The sequence below is a fragment of the Electrona antarctica genome (assembly GCF_951216825.1).
Source record: "Electrona antarctica genome assembly, chromosome: 20".
Taxonomy (NCBI): domain Eukaryota; kingdom Metazoa; phylum Chordata; class Actinopteri; order Myctophiformes; family Myctophidae; genus Electrona; species Electrona antarctica.
The window spans coordinates 7812895-7830832 of record NC_136801.1 but is presented as its reverse complement, the minus strand read 5'-3'; the positions used below and the strand labels follow the sequence as shown (position 1 = coordinate 7830832).

The window sequence follows — 17938 nt, the reverse complement described above, 5'->3', positions numbered from 1 at the left end:
GTGTATGTTTATCGTTCCTGTTCTAATGAGACAAGTGGGACTTTATGTGGGATTTGTTGGTGATATACACGGCGATGATCTGCTGCTCGCCGACACCTTGGGGTCATGGAAGCTCTATTGATTTTGGGGTTATTTTTCTCTCCATCTGTAATGAATTGATTTTTCCTCATGAAAATTGAATGTCAGGATTGTTAGGCTTTGTGTGTAAGGATGGAGAATGGCCTCACGCTCATGTAAAGTTATTCAGGACGCCTGCGGGGGTTGGATAAAAAGTTTCATAATTAATGATCAGAACCCTTAACCCATTCTGACCTGAGATCAGATTCTAAAAATGTCTTCTACATCCTGACAGTTTTCTGAAAAAGCTATGTTTCTATGTCAGTGGTTCTTCGATTTTTCAAAAATAGCAGACCTACAAGTTCATAGCGCGCCACTCGGTGGCGCGCTATGAGCTTGTAGATCTGCTATTTTTCAATGGCTAAACACCAAAAGGGGTTCCCGCCCAAAATGGCTTAAAAGAGTGATTCATTGAAGAGAGGTGTTTGTTCAACCGCAGGGGAAGTGTTGCGTTCAGCATGGTTGGAAGGTGTTGAGGACGTTGATGCAAACAGAGTCGCATTTCTGTCTTTTGTAATTAAAACGTTTATTACGCGATCTCACTGGAGAAAGGCATTAAACACACAGGTCGGTGCCAGTCAAGTAGTTCTCTGGATGAATCAGGGATCAGAACAAAACTAAGATAATAGGGGAGCTTGTATCATAGGAACCAAGCTGTACTTAATTACGTTTTTTTAATTTATTTTATTGATATTTAATGTTTCGTGTTACGAGTCGAGTCACTGCCAGCTGAGCTTACGTCAACGAGGAATCTCAGGAACGCAATGTGTTGGCAGCTGGGCGTGACGTATATTAGCAGCGACATTGCTTTCATACCCTTGTAGTTTCAAGGCTTTTGCGGCCACATTAATTCCATTTTCTCCAGAAACTGGCTGTATCAAATATGAATGGACATCATTAACGACACACAGCCACCCCCCTGACAGAAAGGCCGGGATGATCGGTTTATTTTTCAAACACAGTTCTTATATGAAGCGACCTAAAATTCCAATGCAAATAAAAAAATACATGAACCTGTGTACTGGCGCCCTCTACTGAAAGTAACGCCAGACTTCGGTGCTCTATACCGCTCTGTGTTCATTCTCGGAAAGAAGGTGAGCCTATGGATAAAGGTGCTCACTCTGTCCTGTAAGTCACCATAGAGTGGATGTGAGGGGTTAGCCAGCATGGAGATCAGTTTGTCCCTGATTCTCCTCTCTGCGACTGACTGACTGACTGACTGACTGCAGCCCCTCCATCCTGAGGCCCACCACAGAACTGGCCTTCTTTGTGATCCTGTTGAGCTTGTTCAGCGCCCAGGCCTTAATACCCCCAACCCCGCATACCACTGCATGAAATAGAATGCTGGCTACCACGGACTGATATAAAAAAAATAAAAAAATGCTTATTAATCAAATCTTGTAATCTCGTGGATGAGTATGAATGAATGCCAATGACTATTGCCAAAACATAAGTCTGCGTCCTCATTGTCCAGACGATATATTGGCCATTATTTCACATTATTCAGCAATTATGCAGCCAATGTGTTATAATTTAAACAACTTTCAACCTGGCATGATGCATTTTTAAGGTGTGATGTACACAAGATTTACAAAACAGCAGATCTGTGAGTTCCTAACGTGTTGTGATGATGTGACGTAATTATGTGTGCTTGTTGATTGGCGGAGAAGCAAGTCCAGTCTGTCTGAAATCAGAAAATTAATCTTAACGGCACGTGAGCCCGAGCCCGGCCCTGGTCCCGTTGGTCAGGGGCATACCTGGTCCGGGTCCAAACGGGACCCGACCAGGTATTGCAGGGCTCTAATATGGTCACGCCTTGTGACACGTCACACCACCATATATGGCCATCTCCATATATATACTGTAGATCACGACGCTGACCTCATCTAATCCTGGATAACCATACATGGAGAAGACTGGATCATCACCTAGATCTGCATATATGGAGCCGGCCAGCAACGCTACACATGACCTCAAACCCTTAGATCTGATCTCCATATATGGAGCTAGATCTGATCTCCATATATGGAGCTGACCTGTTGTGACATTCCATATGTTGATCCTTCCCCGCCCGTCCTTCCTGTTCTGACATTCCATATGTTGATCTGACCTCATCAAACCCTGTACAGTGAAGTCAAGACACGCTCCATATATGGCCAGTACATAATTCATTCCATATGTTGATCTGACCCCCCCAACGCTCGCCCTGGCAGTCTGCCGTCACCCAGGCGGATGCGTGCACGCTTCTCGCCCTCAGGGCGTCTCACTTGTAGTAATATAGTAAAGTAATCTCTGTATGTCTCTCTTGTTTTCTCTCTCCTCCCTCCTTCCTGACTCTGTCTCTTTCCCTGTCTCTCCAGTGTATCACTGGCTCTTGCAGGCCACTTCAGGAGCCAGCTGGCGGCCCGTTTGCTCCAGTGCCTGCGCGTGTCCGACGCCCCGCGCTTCTACGGCCTTCCCAGCTTGGAGAGGACACTGCTGGGCATGGTCAGTCTGACAGCCCGACCTGGCTGGAGCATCCACTGCCCAGCACTGGACTCCACGGCCCTCTGCTCCAAGTACCTCAGCGGCCTGTTGGAGGTGGGTGGGTGCGTGCGTGCGTGCGTGCGTGCGTGCGTGCGTGCGTGCGTGCGTGCGTGCGTGCGTGCGTGCGTGCGTGCGTGTGTGCGTGCGTGCGTGCATTATTATAATTCCCCTACTCGGAATGCCTGTAGAAAACAAACACACAGTAGGTACTGTCAGTGGAATTAATTAAAATCAGGCCAAAACATGGTTACGGGACATGAATCCCAATCGGTAAAAATTTGAATCGATTGGAAACGCAGCACCCCGAGGCGTGTGATGAGGATAATCAACCTTGCCGATTCCATCTGCTCTGTCACTCAGCAGTCCACCAACAGATCCGCGCAACACGCAGCAAACTAGCTTACACAGCAGCCATAAGCACAGGGGTGTCCAACATTTTATCCCTGCTCAGCACTTAGCGCTCCCCTGTGGAAGCCACAGCAGCGGGTTTTGTCTGTCAGCTCGTGTTCAGATCGCCTTTTATGGGTGTCCCGGGCACGCACGCACGAATCAGCATTACCTAAAGTCCCAAACTCCGTTTCTTCTCCAGCACAGAGATACGCGTTGTCAACGTGCCACTCTGAATACCACGTTTCTCACTTCCCTGTCCGCTCTGCGTCACCCTCTCTCTCTCTCCCTCGGGCTCGGCCGCAACCTCTTTGCTCTATTCATCTGCTCTCCAATGACACCCCAACCCCCCTCCGCCCGCCCCCTCCTACCTTTTTGAAGGCAAAGCAAAGCAATTAGTCTCGGTTGTATTTAACCTTGTATTGTGGTTAACCTTCATTAAGATGCTGTGACTCGCAGATGCTGTGAGTCGCATGACAATCTCAGTTAAACGTTTGTGCTCGGTCTCCCTGCCTGACCTCCGCTATTCAAACTGATGAATGTGCTACAAATTGGAAAAAAGCTACAAGGACTGAAAGACGCAGAAAATGGATGCTGGATGCGTGAGAAGGCAGAGGGTACACTTTTACACGCAGCATGTGTTTACGATATTATGACTATCGACTTTTTCTTCAGCCCTAGGCTGTATATGTGTTGGGTGACCCTCTGCTCCTTGCTAATTATAAGGGACCTGATGCAGAAAGGCCAGTATTATGGTGGGAAAGCAGATCATAAGGAGGCGGTGGAAGACGTCAGGGGGGACCCTCTCTGTGCAGGAATGGCTGACTGAGCTGGGAAAGGTTGCAGCATATGAGCGTCTATCTTACGGGATGCAAAATAGATCATAGGCGTTTGAACTGAAATGAGGGAAATATCTAATTTATATCGTGGGGGGGGGGGGGGGGGGGGGGGGGGGGAGTGAGGTCTTGGGCTGGCTCTGGGGCCCTGCGGCGCGTGTTGTGTGGGTGGTCCGGTCCAGAGTAATCTAGTAAGAGAGTGGTGATGCTATGGGCTATAGTTCCAAACATTGGAACTATCCCATTGAGATAGAATGAGCACGTCTGCATTCCATTGCTAGTGTCGCCACTCTCTCTCATACTAGATCACTCTGGTCCGGTCGCGGCCTGCTGTGCTGGGTGCAGCCGGTGGTACTGCTAACGTTATGTGTTGTGTGTGCTTGTAGATTAGCCATTTTCACCGAATGTTGGCCTATTTTCACTGAATGTTCGCCTATTCATGATATGCCCAGAAAGATCACTCGTCGGATGCACCACAATGGATTTGAACCCCCTGACTGGTGGTGGACAGGTACTTTTACTGGTGGTGGACAGGTACTTTAACTGGTGGTGGACAGGTACTTTAACTGGTGGTGGACAGGTACTTTAACTGGTGGTGGACAGGTACTTTAACTGGTGGTGGACAGGTACTTTAACTGGTGGTGGACAGGTACTTTAACTGGTGGTGGACAGGTACTTTAACTGGTGGTGGACAGGTACTTTAACTGGTGGTGGACAGGTACTTTAACTGGTGGTGGACAGGTACTTTAACTGGTGGTGGACAGGTACTTTAACTGGTGGTGGACAGGTACTTTAACTGGTGGTGGACAGGTACTTTAACTGGTGGTGGACAGGTACTTTAACTGGTGGTGGACAGGTACTTTAACTGGTGGTGGACAGGTACTTTAACTCGAACCCGGAGCGCCATCATTTTTCCCCTTAAAGGACCACTTCATCATTTTTCAACATCTCTTCATATAATTGGTCGTCACTAATGTTCATGATAAAATACCACTATATTTTTCTACTCGTTCTGTGTCTCATAGGAGGGCTGTGGGCAGTTCAGAAACCCGTCCACCAGTGACATCATTCTTTTTAAACAAGATTTAAAAAAAAATATTATCGTGAGAACGATGGCTTCCATTTTCAAATTGCAACTGTTCAGGACTAGAAAGCCTGTAGTTACTATTAGCTTGGATTCCCCATCGATGATGTCACTGGTGGACAGGTTTCTGATCTGCCCACAGTCCTCCTATGAGACACAAACTGAGTAGAAAAGAACTGTGGTATTTTATCATGAACATTAGTGAGGACCAATTATATGAAGAGAGGTTGAAAAGTGGTGAAGTGGTCCTTTAAGCTGAATCAATCCAGATGCACTGAAAGCCTTTCACTTTAACTTGAGCCACAGGATGATCACAGCTAGGTACTAGATGTAACAATGACCACAGGATGATCACAGCTAGGTACTAGATGTAACAATGACCACAGGATGATCACAGCTAGGTACTAGATGTAACAATGACCACACAGGATGATCACAGCTAGGTACTAGATGTAACAATGACCACACAGGATGATCACAGCTAGGTACTAGATGTAACAATGACCACAGGATGATCACAGCTAGGTACTAGATGTAACAATGACCACAGGATGATCACAGCTAGGTACTAGATGTAACAATGACCACAGGATGATCACAGCTAGGTACTAGATGTAACAATGACCACACAGGATGATCACAGCTAGGTACTAGATGTAACAATGACCACACAGGATGATCACAGCTAGGTACTAGATGTAACAATGACCACACAGGATGATCACAGCTAGGTACTAGATGTAACAATGACCACACAGGATGATCACAGCTAGGTACTAGATGTAACAATGACCACACAGGATGATCACAGCTAGGTACTAGATGTAACAATGACCACACAGGATGATCACAGCTAGGTACTAGATGTAACAATGACCACACAGGATGATCACAGCTAGGTACTAGATGTAACAATGACCACACAGGATGATCACAGCTAGGTACTAGATGTAACAATGACCACAGGATGATCACAGCTAGGTACTAGATGTAACAATGACCACACAATGTTTAACTTGAGCCACAGGATGATCACAGCTAGGTACTAGATGTAACAATGACCACACAGGATGATCACAGCTAGGTACTAGATGTAACAATGACCACACAGGATGATCACAGCTAGGTACTAGATGTAACAATGACCACACAGGATGATCACAGCTAGGTACTAGATGTAACAATGACCACACAGGATGATCACAGCTAGGTACTAGATGTAACAATGACCACACAGGATGATCACAGCTAGGTACTAGATGTAACAATGACCACAGGATGATCACAGCTAGGTACTAGATGTAACAATGACCACACAGGATGATCACAGCTAGGTACTAGATGTAACAATGACCACACAGGATGATCACAGCTAGGTACTAGATGTAACAATGACCACACAGGATGATCACAGCTAGGTACTAGATGTAACAATGACCACACAGGATGATCACAGCTAGGTACTAGATGTAACAATGACCACACAGGATGATCACAGCTAGGTACTAGATGTAACAATGACCACAGGATGATCACAGCTAGGTACTAGATGTAACAATGACCACAGGATGATCACAGCTAGGTACTAGATGTAACAATGACCACAGGATGATCACAGCTAGGTACTAGATGTAACAATGACCACACAGGATGATCACAGCTAGGTACTAGATGTAACAATGACCACACAGGATGATCACAGCTAGGTACTAGATGTAACAATGACCACACAGGATGATCACAGCTAGGTACTAGATGTAACAATGACCACACAGGATGATCACAGCTAGGTACTAGATGTAACAATGACCACACAGGATGATCACAGCTAGGTACTAGATGTAACAATGACCACACAGGATGATCACAGCTAGGTACTAGATGTAACAATGACCACAGGATGATCACAGCTAGGTACTAGATGTAACAATGACCACACAATGTTTAACTTGAGCCACAGGATGATCACAGCTAGGTACTAGATGTAACAATGACCACACAGGATGATCACAGCTAGGTACTAGATGTAACAATGACCACACAGGATGATCACAGCTAGGTACTAGATGTAACAATGACCACACAGGATGATCACAGCTAGGTACTAGATGTAACAATGACCACACAGGATGATCACAGCTAGGTACTAGATGTAACAATGACCACACAGGATGATCACAGCTAGGTACTAGATGTAACAATGACCACAGGATGATCACAGCTAGGTACTAGATGTAACAATGACCACACAGGATGATCACAGCTAGGTACTAGATGTAACAATGACCACAGGATGATCACAGCTAGGTACTAGATGTAACAATGACCACACAGGATGATCACAGCTAGGTACTAGATGTAACAATGACCACACAGGATGATCACAGCTAGGTACTAGATGTAACAATGACCACACAGGATGATCACAGCTAGGTACTAGATGTAACAATGACCACACAGGATGATCACAGCTAGGTACTAGATGTAACAATGACCACAGGATGATCACAGCTAGGTACTAGATGTAACAATGACCACACAATGTTTAACTTGAGCCACAGGATGATCACAGCTAGGTACTAGATGTAACAATGACCACACAGGATGATCACAGCTAGGTACTAGATGTAACAATGACCACACAGGATGATCACAGCTAGGTACTAGATGTAACAATGACCACACAGGATGATCACAGCTAGGTACTAGATGTAACAATGACCACACAGGATGATCACAGCTAGGTACTAGATGTAACAATGACCACACAGGATGATCACAGCTAGGTACTAGATGTAACAATGACCACAGGATGATCACAGCTAGGTACTAGATGTAACAATGACCACAGGATGATCACAGCTAGGTACTAGATGTAACAATGACCACAGGATGATCACAGCTAGGTACTAGATGTAACAATGACCACACAGGATGATCACAGCTAGGTACTAGATGTAACAATGACCACAGGATGATCACAGCTAGGTACTAGATGTAACAATGACCACAGGATGATCACAGCTAGGTACTAGATGTAACAATGACCACAGGATGATCACAGCTAGGTACTAGATGTAACAATGACCACACAGGATGATCACAGCTAGGTACTAGATGTAACAATGACCACAGGATGATCACAGCTAGGTACTAGATGTAACAATGACCACACATGATGATCACAGCTAGGTACTAGATGTAACAATGACCACACAGGATGATCACAGCTAGGTACTAGATGTTACAATGACCACACAGGATGATCACAGCTAGGTACTAGATGTAACAATGACCACACAGGATGATCACAGCTAGGTACTAGATGTAACAATGACCACACAGGATAATCACAGCTAGGTACTAGATGTAACAATGACCACACAGGATGATCACAGCTAGGTACTAGATGTAACAATGACCACAGGATGATCACAGCTAGGTACTAGATGTAACAATGACCACACATGATGATCACAGCTAGGTACTAGATGTAACAATGACCACACAGGATGATCACAGCTAGGTACTAGATGTAACAATGACCACAGGATGATCACAGCTAGGTACTAGATGTAACAATGACCACACAGGATGATCACAGCTAGGTACTAGATGTTACAATGACCACACAGGATGATCACAGCTAGGTACTAGATGTAACAATGACCACACAGGATGATCACAGCTAGGTACTAGATGTAACAATGACCACACAGGATGATCACAGCTAGGTACTAGATGTAACAATGACCACACAGGATGATCACAGCTAGGTACTAGATGTAACAATGACCACACAAGTCACACCTCTGCTGCCACCATTTCCACCGACTGCAAGGTCGGAAAACAGGGTTTCAATGTGCTCCTCCTACGCCTTCCCTCTCTCCTTTCCTACTTTTTTTATTTTTAAATTTCACTAAAGGATAGTCCCTTGTAGTAAGAGAAATCTATGAAAATCTGGGAACTAAATCGTTACCAAGAAATTTCTTCACCAATGTGTTTCTAAAGGTGTCTAATAACATGTACTAAAAGTTTGAAATTCAACTCCCGTGGGAAAGTTGAGTTATTAGCATAATATGTGACCATACCCATAACATCCTATATAAGGCAAAAAAGTCCAAATTTCATCATTCTTTAAGTAGCATGTGACATATGAAACTAGGGTGTTTGCATGATTCTGAATCCATTCCAAGCATTAGTTTTGCACAAAAAACACTCAGGTCACATATTATGCTAATAACTCAACTTTCCCACGGGAGTTGAATTTCAAACTTTTAGTACATGTTATTAGACACCTTTAGAAACACATTGGTGAAGAAATTTATTGGTAACGATTTAGTTCCCAGATTGGTCAAATACCTGATAAAATGCCCTTACTATTGAGTTGCAGCAACTCGTCGTCGTCGACACCCAAAGCCACTACATCAGTATACTCGTAACCCCAGAGGTTCAAACCCATTCAGAACGGGAACCCCTTTTGGTGTTTTAAGCATTATGTTATACTTTAGCTATTGCAAAATAGCAGACCTACAAGCTCGTAGCGCGGCACTCTCGGTGCCGCGCTACGAGCTTGTAGGTCTGCTATTTTTGAAAAATCGTGAAAATGTGGTGCAAATCTTTGAATATATATTCTTTCAGAGCGAACGTTTTTAACTCAAATCTTTGCTTCCAGGGGGTCCCTGGAACTACATATTTTCAGATGGGGGTCGGCGGCCAATTACATATAATTCTAGGGGTCCTTGACATGAAGTAGTTTGAGAACCACTGACATAGAAACATAAAGTTTTCAGAAGACATTTGTAGAATCGTCCTCAGGTGTAAATGGGTTAAGAAAAATACAAATATAGTGTACAATAAAATATACAAACTAAATAAAAGAAACGAGACAATCAATGCAAATAAAGTACGATGCCAATAGGATAGTCTCAAATCAAAACAAAAATGCAATCAGAAACAAGAACAGCAAGATGTAAGATGAACAAGTAATGCATTCATGAAAGCATGAAAGGAAGTAATTGATCTAAGAGACAAGGGCAGGATGTTCCAGTCTGTCGGTGCTTTGAACTTAAAAGCACATCTACCTACGTATCTCTCTAGAGATTCTGGGCACAATAAAATAAAGATGTTGAGCATGTCTTGGAGAATAAGCCGATGGAAATTGGTTCAAAAACTGTTTTAACCCATTTTGGACTGAGGTCGATTTAAAATAAGGCTTCTAAATCCTAACATTTTTCTGAAAAAACATGTTTCTATGTCAGTGGTGCTCAACCTTTTTCATGTCAAGGACCCCCAGAATTATCTCTATTGGGCCACGGACCTAGCCTGGATCCAGCCCAAAGACCCCGCCCACTCTCTGTAGCTTCAAGAAAGCTACAGTCTAATAATCAGGCTACCACGGACCCCCATCTCAAAATATGTAGTTCCAGGGACCCCCCAGAAGCCAATATTTTAGTTAAAAATGTTCGCTCTGAAATATATATTCAAAGATTTGCGCCACATTTTCACAACTTTTCAAAAATAGCAGACCTACAAGCTCGTAGCGCGCCACTCGGTGGCGCGCTATGAGCTTGTAGATCTGCTATTTTTCAATAGTTAAAGCATAACATAATGCTAACACCAAAAGGGGTTCCCGCCCAAAATGGGTTAAGTATGTAGGATAATTAAAATAAAAACATTTGAACACAAAAAGTAACCAATGGAAATGTCTCCTAGCTTGGGGTGATAACCGATTCAATGAATCATACATAACACAATGGTGCATAATGCGTATGATAAGGACACCTCGAAACGAACCTACATTATCTCCCTCTTTAAAAACACAGCATATGGTGTTCTCATCATCTAGCCTAAAGGTCATTACACACTGGCGAATTAGCGACGCGAATTATTCGTGCGAATAATTCGCCTTTTTTTAAAACCAATTGAAGTCAATGCAAGCTTCCACATCAGTGGCGAATGTGCGAATGTGCGAAAATGCGACCGTTTTCGCTCTTTATTTGTTCGCTCCGGTGTTCGCTCCGGTGTCGAATTTTTAATTCGCGTCGCTAATTCGCCACTGTGTAATGACCTTATGGGTTCCTGAACGGCCAGAAACGTCACTGTAGATGTGGGGATGGGTCCGATTCATCAATAATTGTTAATAGGACCCGAAATCGATTATTAAAATTAATAATCGATAAATCGTTTTATTTATTTTTATTTTTATGAAAATCTGTTGGAAAGGCAATATTGTCATCCAAACAGGACAGGGCTATAGGCCTACCCAGAGTAATCTAGTAAGAGAGTAATGACACTCCTGTTGACTCTCATTGTAACAATGGAATACGGAAGTGCTCATTCTATCTCAATGGAATAGTTCCAGCCATAGGAACTATCGCCCATAGGCGAGATCAAAGCGTGTCACCACAGATTAATCTGGGCCTACCAAAGTGTGCCTGGGATGTAACTGTAGCTGCAGATACAGGTTTGGAGGATTTAGCAGGTGTTGGGAATGTACCTAATCAGGCCTAGGCTGGGGTTGCTATGGTGATCAATTGGCTCAACACTGGTCCAGGGACCACCAGTGGTCCTCATTCAAAAGATGGAGTTAGTAACCAAATGGACCCTTATTAACTCTCAAGAGTTCAAGTTATTGTTAATCATCTACATCAGGGGTTCCCAAACGTTGTTTTACTTAGGTACCCCTTGGGGGGAAGAACTTTTTTATTTGTAGGGTTCATAAAAAAAAAAAGTCCCGTCCCCCCCCCCGCCCAAACGATTAATCGATTAATCGTTAATATTGAATTATACAAATCGATTTTCAATTTGGACACATTTACACATCCCTAAGATGTGCATAACTCCAACACGCATGACAATGCTGTTCCACGTGAAAACCATCAAGTGGAGCAGTGTGTTATTGTTCTGCAGCAGCATAGGAGGTAGAGAAGAGATGAAATGAAATGAAATGATTACTATATTTACCCAGGGTATCTGGGCTAAGCTCAAGAACTTGTTTCCAGCCAGGCCCTGCTCATAGAACATTTCATCGTAGTGGTTCAATGCCTTGTTCAAGGGCACTTCAGCGGTGGTAATTTTAACGTGTCGGACCGCTGATTCGAACTGGCGACCTTCCGGTATCAAGACCGCTCCGCAATCCGTTCGGCCACCGCTGCCACAAGAGATGAGAGTTTGCAAAACACTCTTTCGTGAACAGTCCATAACATCTTGAGTCCATAACATCTGATAGTTCAGCACTAATTCAGCACTTCTGGAGCCAAATAAAATAAAATAAATCTTTAGAATGTAGCTTTGGTGTAATGATATATTGGATTCATGGTGTCCCGTTGAATACCCATGGTTTTCGACAGTGGTTTTCAACAATAATGTAACTCTTGAGTGTAAAATGAAACCAAATGGACCCGTATGGGTCCATTTGGTTTCATTTTACACTCTCAAGATCTATAAGGGTTCGTTTGGTTACCAACTCTCCATCATTTAGCTGGGGACCACCTGGAACCCCCTCAAGGACCACTGGTGGTCCTCGGAACACTGGTTGAAAACCACTGGTTTAGGAGTAACATACATATAAGCACTGATGCGAATGGATTCATTGTACTGCTTTTTTACCTCCTATGGAACCAATATTGTGGTTCCTTTCCTTGTTCTCTCAGGTGATATCTTCGTTCTACGTGGAGTGGGGTGGCAACGCCATGTCCTTCATGGGAAAAGGTGTGACCAAGAACGCTGTCATCTGCCTGCTTCACCTGGCCCACGAGATGCAGGCAGAGAGCAAGGATAATGTGAGTATGAAGCAATATTACATGAGAGGGTGTGTTTTTTTTTAATATATATATATTTTTTTATCCCACGATTTTGTAACCCATTTTTCACCCCTGTGTCAATTATCTAATGTGATCCTGGGCTCTACACACCCTCCGCCAACCTAGTCCCCATATATGGGGGACATAGGGAGAGCAACGGACTTGAACTCATGCTTCCTTCATGCCTGAGTGTCCAAGTTGCTCCTTTACACCTGACAGGGGGGAGTTTTCCCTGGTTGGACGTAGCGCGTGGAAGGAACACGTTATTCCAACCAGTTCCTTTCCCCTCCATCAGGCGCCCCGGCTGGCCAGGGGGAGAGAGGGTGTGGTTTAACGTGATTATTGCCACGACAGTGATGCGGTCAGGAACGAGACGTAGTCTTCCGCAAGCATCACTGCAGTGGCAATAATCACGTTAAATCACACCCTCGAGTAACTGTAAACAGTTACCCTTAAAACTAAGAAAATCACATTTCTTTAATGACAGATGTAGTCACTACGACCACAAATGTCCCAAGAAACTAGCTAGCCTAGCAACCGAGTTTGCTGCGCTCTGGGAAAACAGCAGCTGAATTCTTTGTTTTGATTAGGTGTGGAGTGGTGCTCGTTTGAACCGGCTATAGGCTGTTTCAACCAATCAGATTGCTTCCTCGAAACGACCCGTTGTATAATGGAGAACACATGAGTACTCACCAGTCACCGGATTTGTTCTAGAGAAGGTTCTCAGAGCCTATTTTGGGCCCTGCTCAGGTGGTTGTACTAACTCAGACCGTAGTACTTGTACTTCAAAAAAAGCTAAAATAGCAAATCTACAAGCTCACAATGTGTCACGATGCGTTGTGAGCTTTTAGATGGGCCATTTTAACCAAGCAAGTATAAAATATCGCTTGCTTGGTTAATTGATTTGTTGATGTATGAAAAAATTATCTAAAATATGCACTTTATTAGTAACCAATAGAATAATTTCTAAGAAAAATAATTGATAGTTGTAGCATTTGGGTTCATTATGAATAAGGTGGTGGTCGTCATAGGAAAACAGCATCCTTTGAACTTATTTAGTTGCATTGAAGAAAGCCAGTACGTTGTCACAACATGGCCTTTTTTGTTTCTGTCATGTAATCACTTTTTGTGCCACAGGCAGGATATCACTGTACTTGTGCAATGTTCTGCTCTGTAATTGAAACTTTTCTTTCCTGTACTCATGTCATTCTGTGCTTCAGGACTTCATTTCCCAGTGGTCTTTGGGGCAGGAAGCGGGATCGGAAGAGACTGGCGGTTCTCCGCTGGGTTTGGCCTGGCTTATCCCACTGTGGGTGGATCGAGATGCAGAGGTGTGGCTTGACCAGCATTCTCAACGTCCTCAATGTCACACATCATCGCTGTTGGGTGGACATCTCATTATGTCCCAAACTGTTACCTTTCTGCAAAATGTGAAAAATAACCCGAAAGGCCCGAAATTAAAAAAACGTTTGCTCTGAAAGAATATATATTCAAAGATTTGTGCCGCATTTTTTACGATTTTTCAAAAATAGCAGACCTAGAGTGGCGCGCTATGAGCTTGTAGATCTGCTATTTTTCAATAGCTAAAGTATAACATAATGCTTAGTTAAAACACCAAAAGGGGTTCCCGTACAGAATGGGTTAACCACTTTCACAAACACAAGAAGCAGACAAATAGCCATCAAATGAAACAAAAACATAAAATTATAAATACAATAAATAAAATAAAAGTAACACAAACTCCTCCCAGCATCCTTCCAACCCCTCATCAGAACCTGTCTACCGATCATGATAGCAGTCAGGATGAAATCCACATACTAAATCACAAGGGCGGCGGTGGCTCAGGGCTAGAGTGGCTGGATGGTAATCGCAAGGTTGCCTGTTCGAACCCCGGCTCCCCCAGAGTTAGTGTCGAAGTGTCCTTGAGCAAGACACTGAACCCCTAATTGCTCCCGATGTGCTGGCTAGTGCCTTGCATGGTTTCTGCCGCCATCGGTGTATGAATGTGTGTGTGAATCATAGAGTATATAAAAGGATAGAGACTGATCTGGCGCGAAGCTCCGCCCCCTCCGCTATTCATGTCAGTGGAAGTTGCTCAGTGGCGTTTTGAAGCACCCGGAAGGACCGTCTCAAAACGTCTACTTCCGCATTTGACCACCAAATTTTGGTGGTCAAATGCGGAAGTGCAACCGAGCGCTCAATGTTAAAGCCCAGCTGCACGGGGTTTCCCGGTCATGAATCCACGGGTCCGCCTGTAGTCCCTCCTCTTACCACTAGGGCCCAGTGCTTCAACGTTGGAGTGCCTCACTGGCCCCTTGGTGTGAATGGGTGAATTGATGCACAATCTATGTAAAGCGCCTTGGATAAAGGTGCTATATTTACCATTTACAATGGGCAACCTGCTTTGCGTCACCCAGTATGTAAAGTCTAGGGCAGGAGGGGAAATCAACCCTTGTCATTTCTAAGATGCGGTTATGGATTTACTTCCAAAAACTCAATTACGGGACACTCCCATAAAGGGACCGATGATGGGTCCTTCTATTTCCAACATTCAGCTGTGTCAAGTCTGTGCAACCTTGAGGATGTACAATAGAAGCGATCTAATTCTAAATTAAATCAACCTGATTCTGATATCTTTAGACATTTTTATTGACTTTTTCCAGATTTCATCCCACTCCTCCACTCCAATATCCAGGTTCAAATCCCTCTCCCCATAAAGTTTTCAACGCATTTGGTACATTTGGTGTTTTCAATAAAGATCAATTCCCCCACCAACTCCATCCGTCTCTCTCACCCGTCCCTCAGGTGAGGTTTTCCAGTCTGGGTGTGGCTTCGGCGCTCTCGTCGGTGCCCAGCGGGTGCCAGGGTCTGTCAGCCAGCTGTCAGAACATCAGTGGGGGGCTGTGGGGTACGCTGCTGAACATCCTCCTGGACCAGCAGGAGTGCAGTATGGTCCGCAGAGAGGTAAGGCGTCAAAAAACCAAAAACCACCACTCCACACTGCCGTCAGTATCAATCATGTAGATACACAATGAGTTTAAGGCATTTAGGCCTGACCTCGAAATAAAAAAATCTTCTAAATCCTCCAGTTTTCTGAAATCAATATTTTCACGATTTTTCAAAAATAGCAGACATACAAGCTCGTAGCGCGCCACTCTGTGGCGTGCTATGAGCTTGTAGATCTGCTATTTTTCAATAGCTAAATTATAACAAAAGGGGTTCCCGCCCAAAATGGGTTAAGGCTTTCAGTCAAATTGTTTGAATTCCGCTTTCCCTTTTTTTACTTTTTAACCACGTCCTATTTTTGAACATTTCAGATTTTTTTTTTGCCTATAGTTACATAATAGTTCTTCTAATGCACTTTTGGACCATCAGATATTTTATGGTTTGTTCTGCCTTTATCGATAGGATGAAAGTAATCTGACAGGAAATTGGGGCGAAGATGGCGGCAAAGGCCGTCGGGATCGGTTGAGCTAACCGCCCGGGCCTTGACCGTCATTGTCAACAACCTTTTTGAGTGGTGCAACCACTCCAAGGAACAGCAATGTCCGTGTTAACCTATGTTTGTGTGCGACTATGTTACTATGTTTGTGTGTGACTATGTTACTATGAGTACCAGTAGGGGCGCTGTTGTGCCAGAAACAGAGAGAGAGAGATAGTGCTGCACTGTTGCCTGCTAATGAGAGAGAGAGAGAGGGGGGGGGGGGGGGGGGAGTTTCATTAAAAAAATAAAAAATAATATAAAATAAGTTTTGAAGTTGAATGGGCTTATTTATATATGTGGGGGGGTCCCCCTCACATACAGTATATTAGCCCATTCAACTTCAAATGTCTGATCAAACTAAATTAATAGCAGATATCAAAATATTGAATCAAGCAACTTACAAAAACGGTCTCAGATGCACATAAAAGTCTGAGTAGATGTTAAAAAGAACCCAGAAGTGTTTAATATCCTTGTAGAGTGTGTGGAGCAACACTATAAAATATGAAAACTAAAACCAGAAAATATATTTGACATTTTGTCATACATTGCTTGCTGTTGGTTGTCTCATCCAAGTTTTTGCACCAGGGCACCAACTTGACAAAATGAAACAAGATGGTACAATTTCACTGGTGTACAAAACAGCCGAGTCAAAGGCATCAATCTGCAATGAAATGTTCTCAACTTCTCAGGACGTTCTTGTTTTTCCAGCCAAGCACAGGCAGATGGCAGTGTTGTAGATGTTCTGACTTGATCTGTGTGTGTGTGTGTGTGTGTGTGTGTGTGTGTGTGTGTGTGTGTGTGTGTGTGTGTGTGTGTGTGTGTGTGTGTGTGTGTGTGTGTGTGTGTGTGTGACTCTGTGTGTGTGTGTGTGTGTGTGTGTGTGTGTCTGTGTGTGTGACTCTGTGTGTGTGTGTGTGTGTGACTCTGTGTGTGTGTGTGTGTGTGTGTGTGTGTGACTCTGTGTGTGTGTGTGTGTGTGTGTGACTCTGTGTGTGACTCTGTGTGTGTGTGTGTGACTCTGTGTGTGTGTGTGTGTGTGTGTGACTCTGTGTGTGTGTGTGTGACTCTGTGTGTGTGTGTGTGTGACTCTGTGTGTGTGTGTGTGTGACTCTGTGCTGTGTGTGACTGTGTGTGTGTGTGACTGTGTGTGTGTGTTGGTGCACCAGGCAGCATTTATCCTACAGAACTTGCTGGTAATGCCCATGCCCGCCAGCGCAGAGGAGGCCAAGGACTCCCACTGGCAGGTCAGTGCCCCTGCCAGACAGTTTAAAGGCTTTTATGGACCGTGGATTAAAATAGTCACGCTGCGGTTTCATCTCCTCTCTCCCTCTTTCTCCCCATCTACTGTCCTTCAGCCTCTCTCCCTCTTTCTCCCCATCTACCGTCCTTCAGCCTCTCTCCCTCTTTCTCCCCATCTACTGTCCTTCAGCCTCTCTCCCTCTTTCTCCCCATCTACCGTCCTTCAGCCTCTCCCTCTTTCTCCCCATCTACCGTCCTTCAGCCTCTCCCTCTTTCTCCCCATCTACTGTCCTTCAGCCTCTCTCCCTCTTTCTCCCCATCTACCGTCCTTCAGCCTCTCCCTCTTTCTCCCCATCTACCGTCCTTCAGCCTCTTTCTCCCCATCTACCGTCCTTCAGCCTCTTTCTCCCCATCTACCGTCCTTCAGCCTCTCTCCCTCTTTCTCCCCATCTACCGTCCT

The 17938-nt window shown here is 44.4% G+C and overlaps 1 protein-coding gene across 1 annotated transcript in view; it reads left to right on the top strand.

Moving 5' to 3' along the window:
- rttn (rotatin) overlaps positions 1–17938 on the top strand; it is a 103276-nt gene that overhangs the window by 40254 nt on the left and 45084 nt on the right. The window contains exons 28-32 of the mRNA XM_079489013.1: positions 2478–2697; positions 12606–12734; positions 13976–14086; positions 15561–15719; positions 17406–17483. Of these exons, the coding sequence (XP_079345139.1) occupies positions 2478–2697; positions 12606–12734; positions 13976–14086; positions 15561–15719; positions 17406–17483 (697 nt within the window). The remainder of the gene's footprint in view (positions 1–2477; positions 2698–12605; positions 12735–13975; positions 14087–15560; positions 15720–17405; positions 17484–17938) is intronic.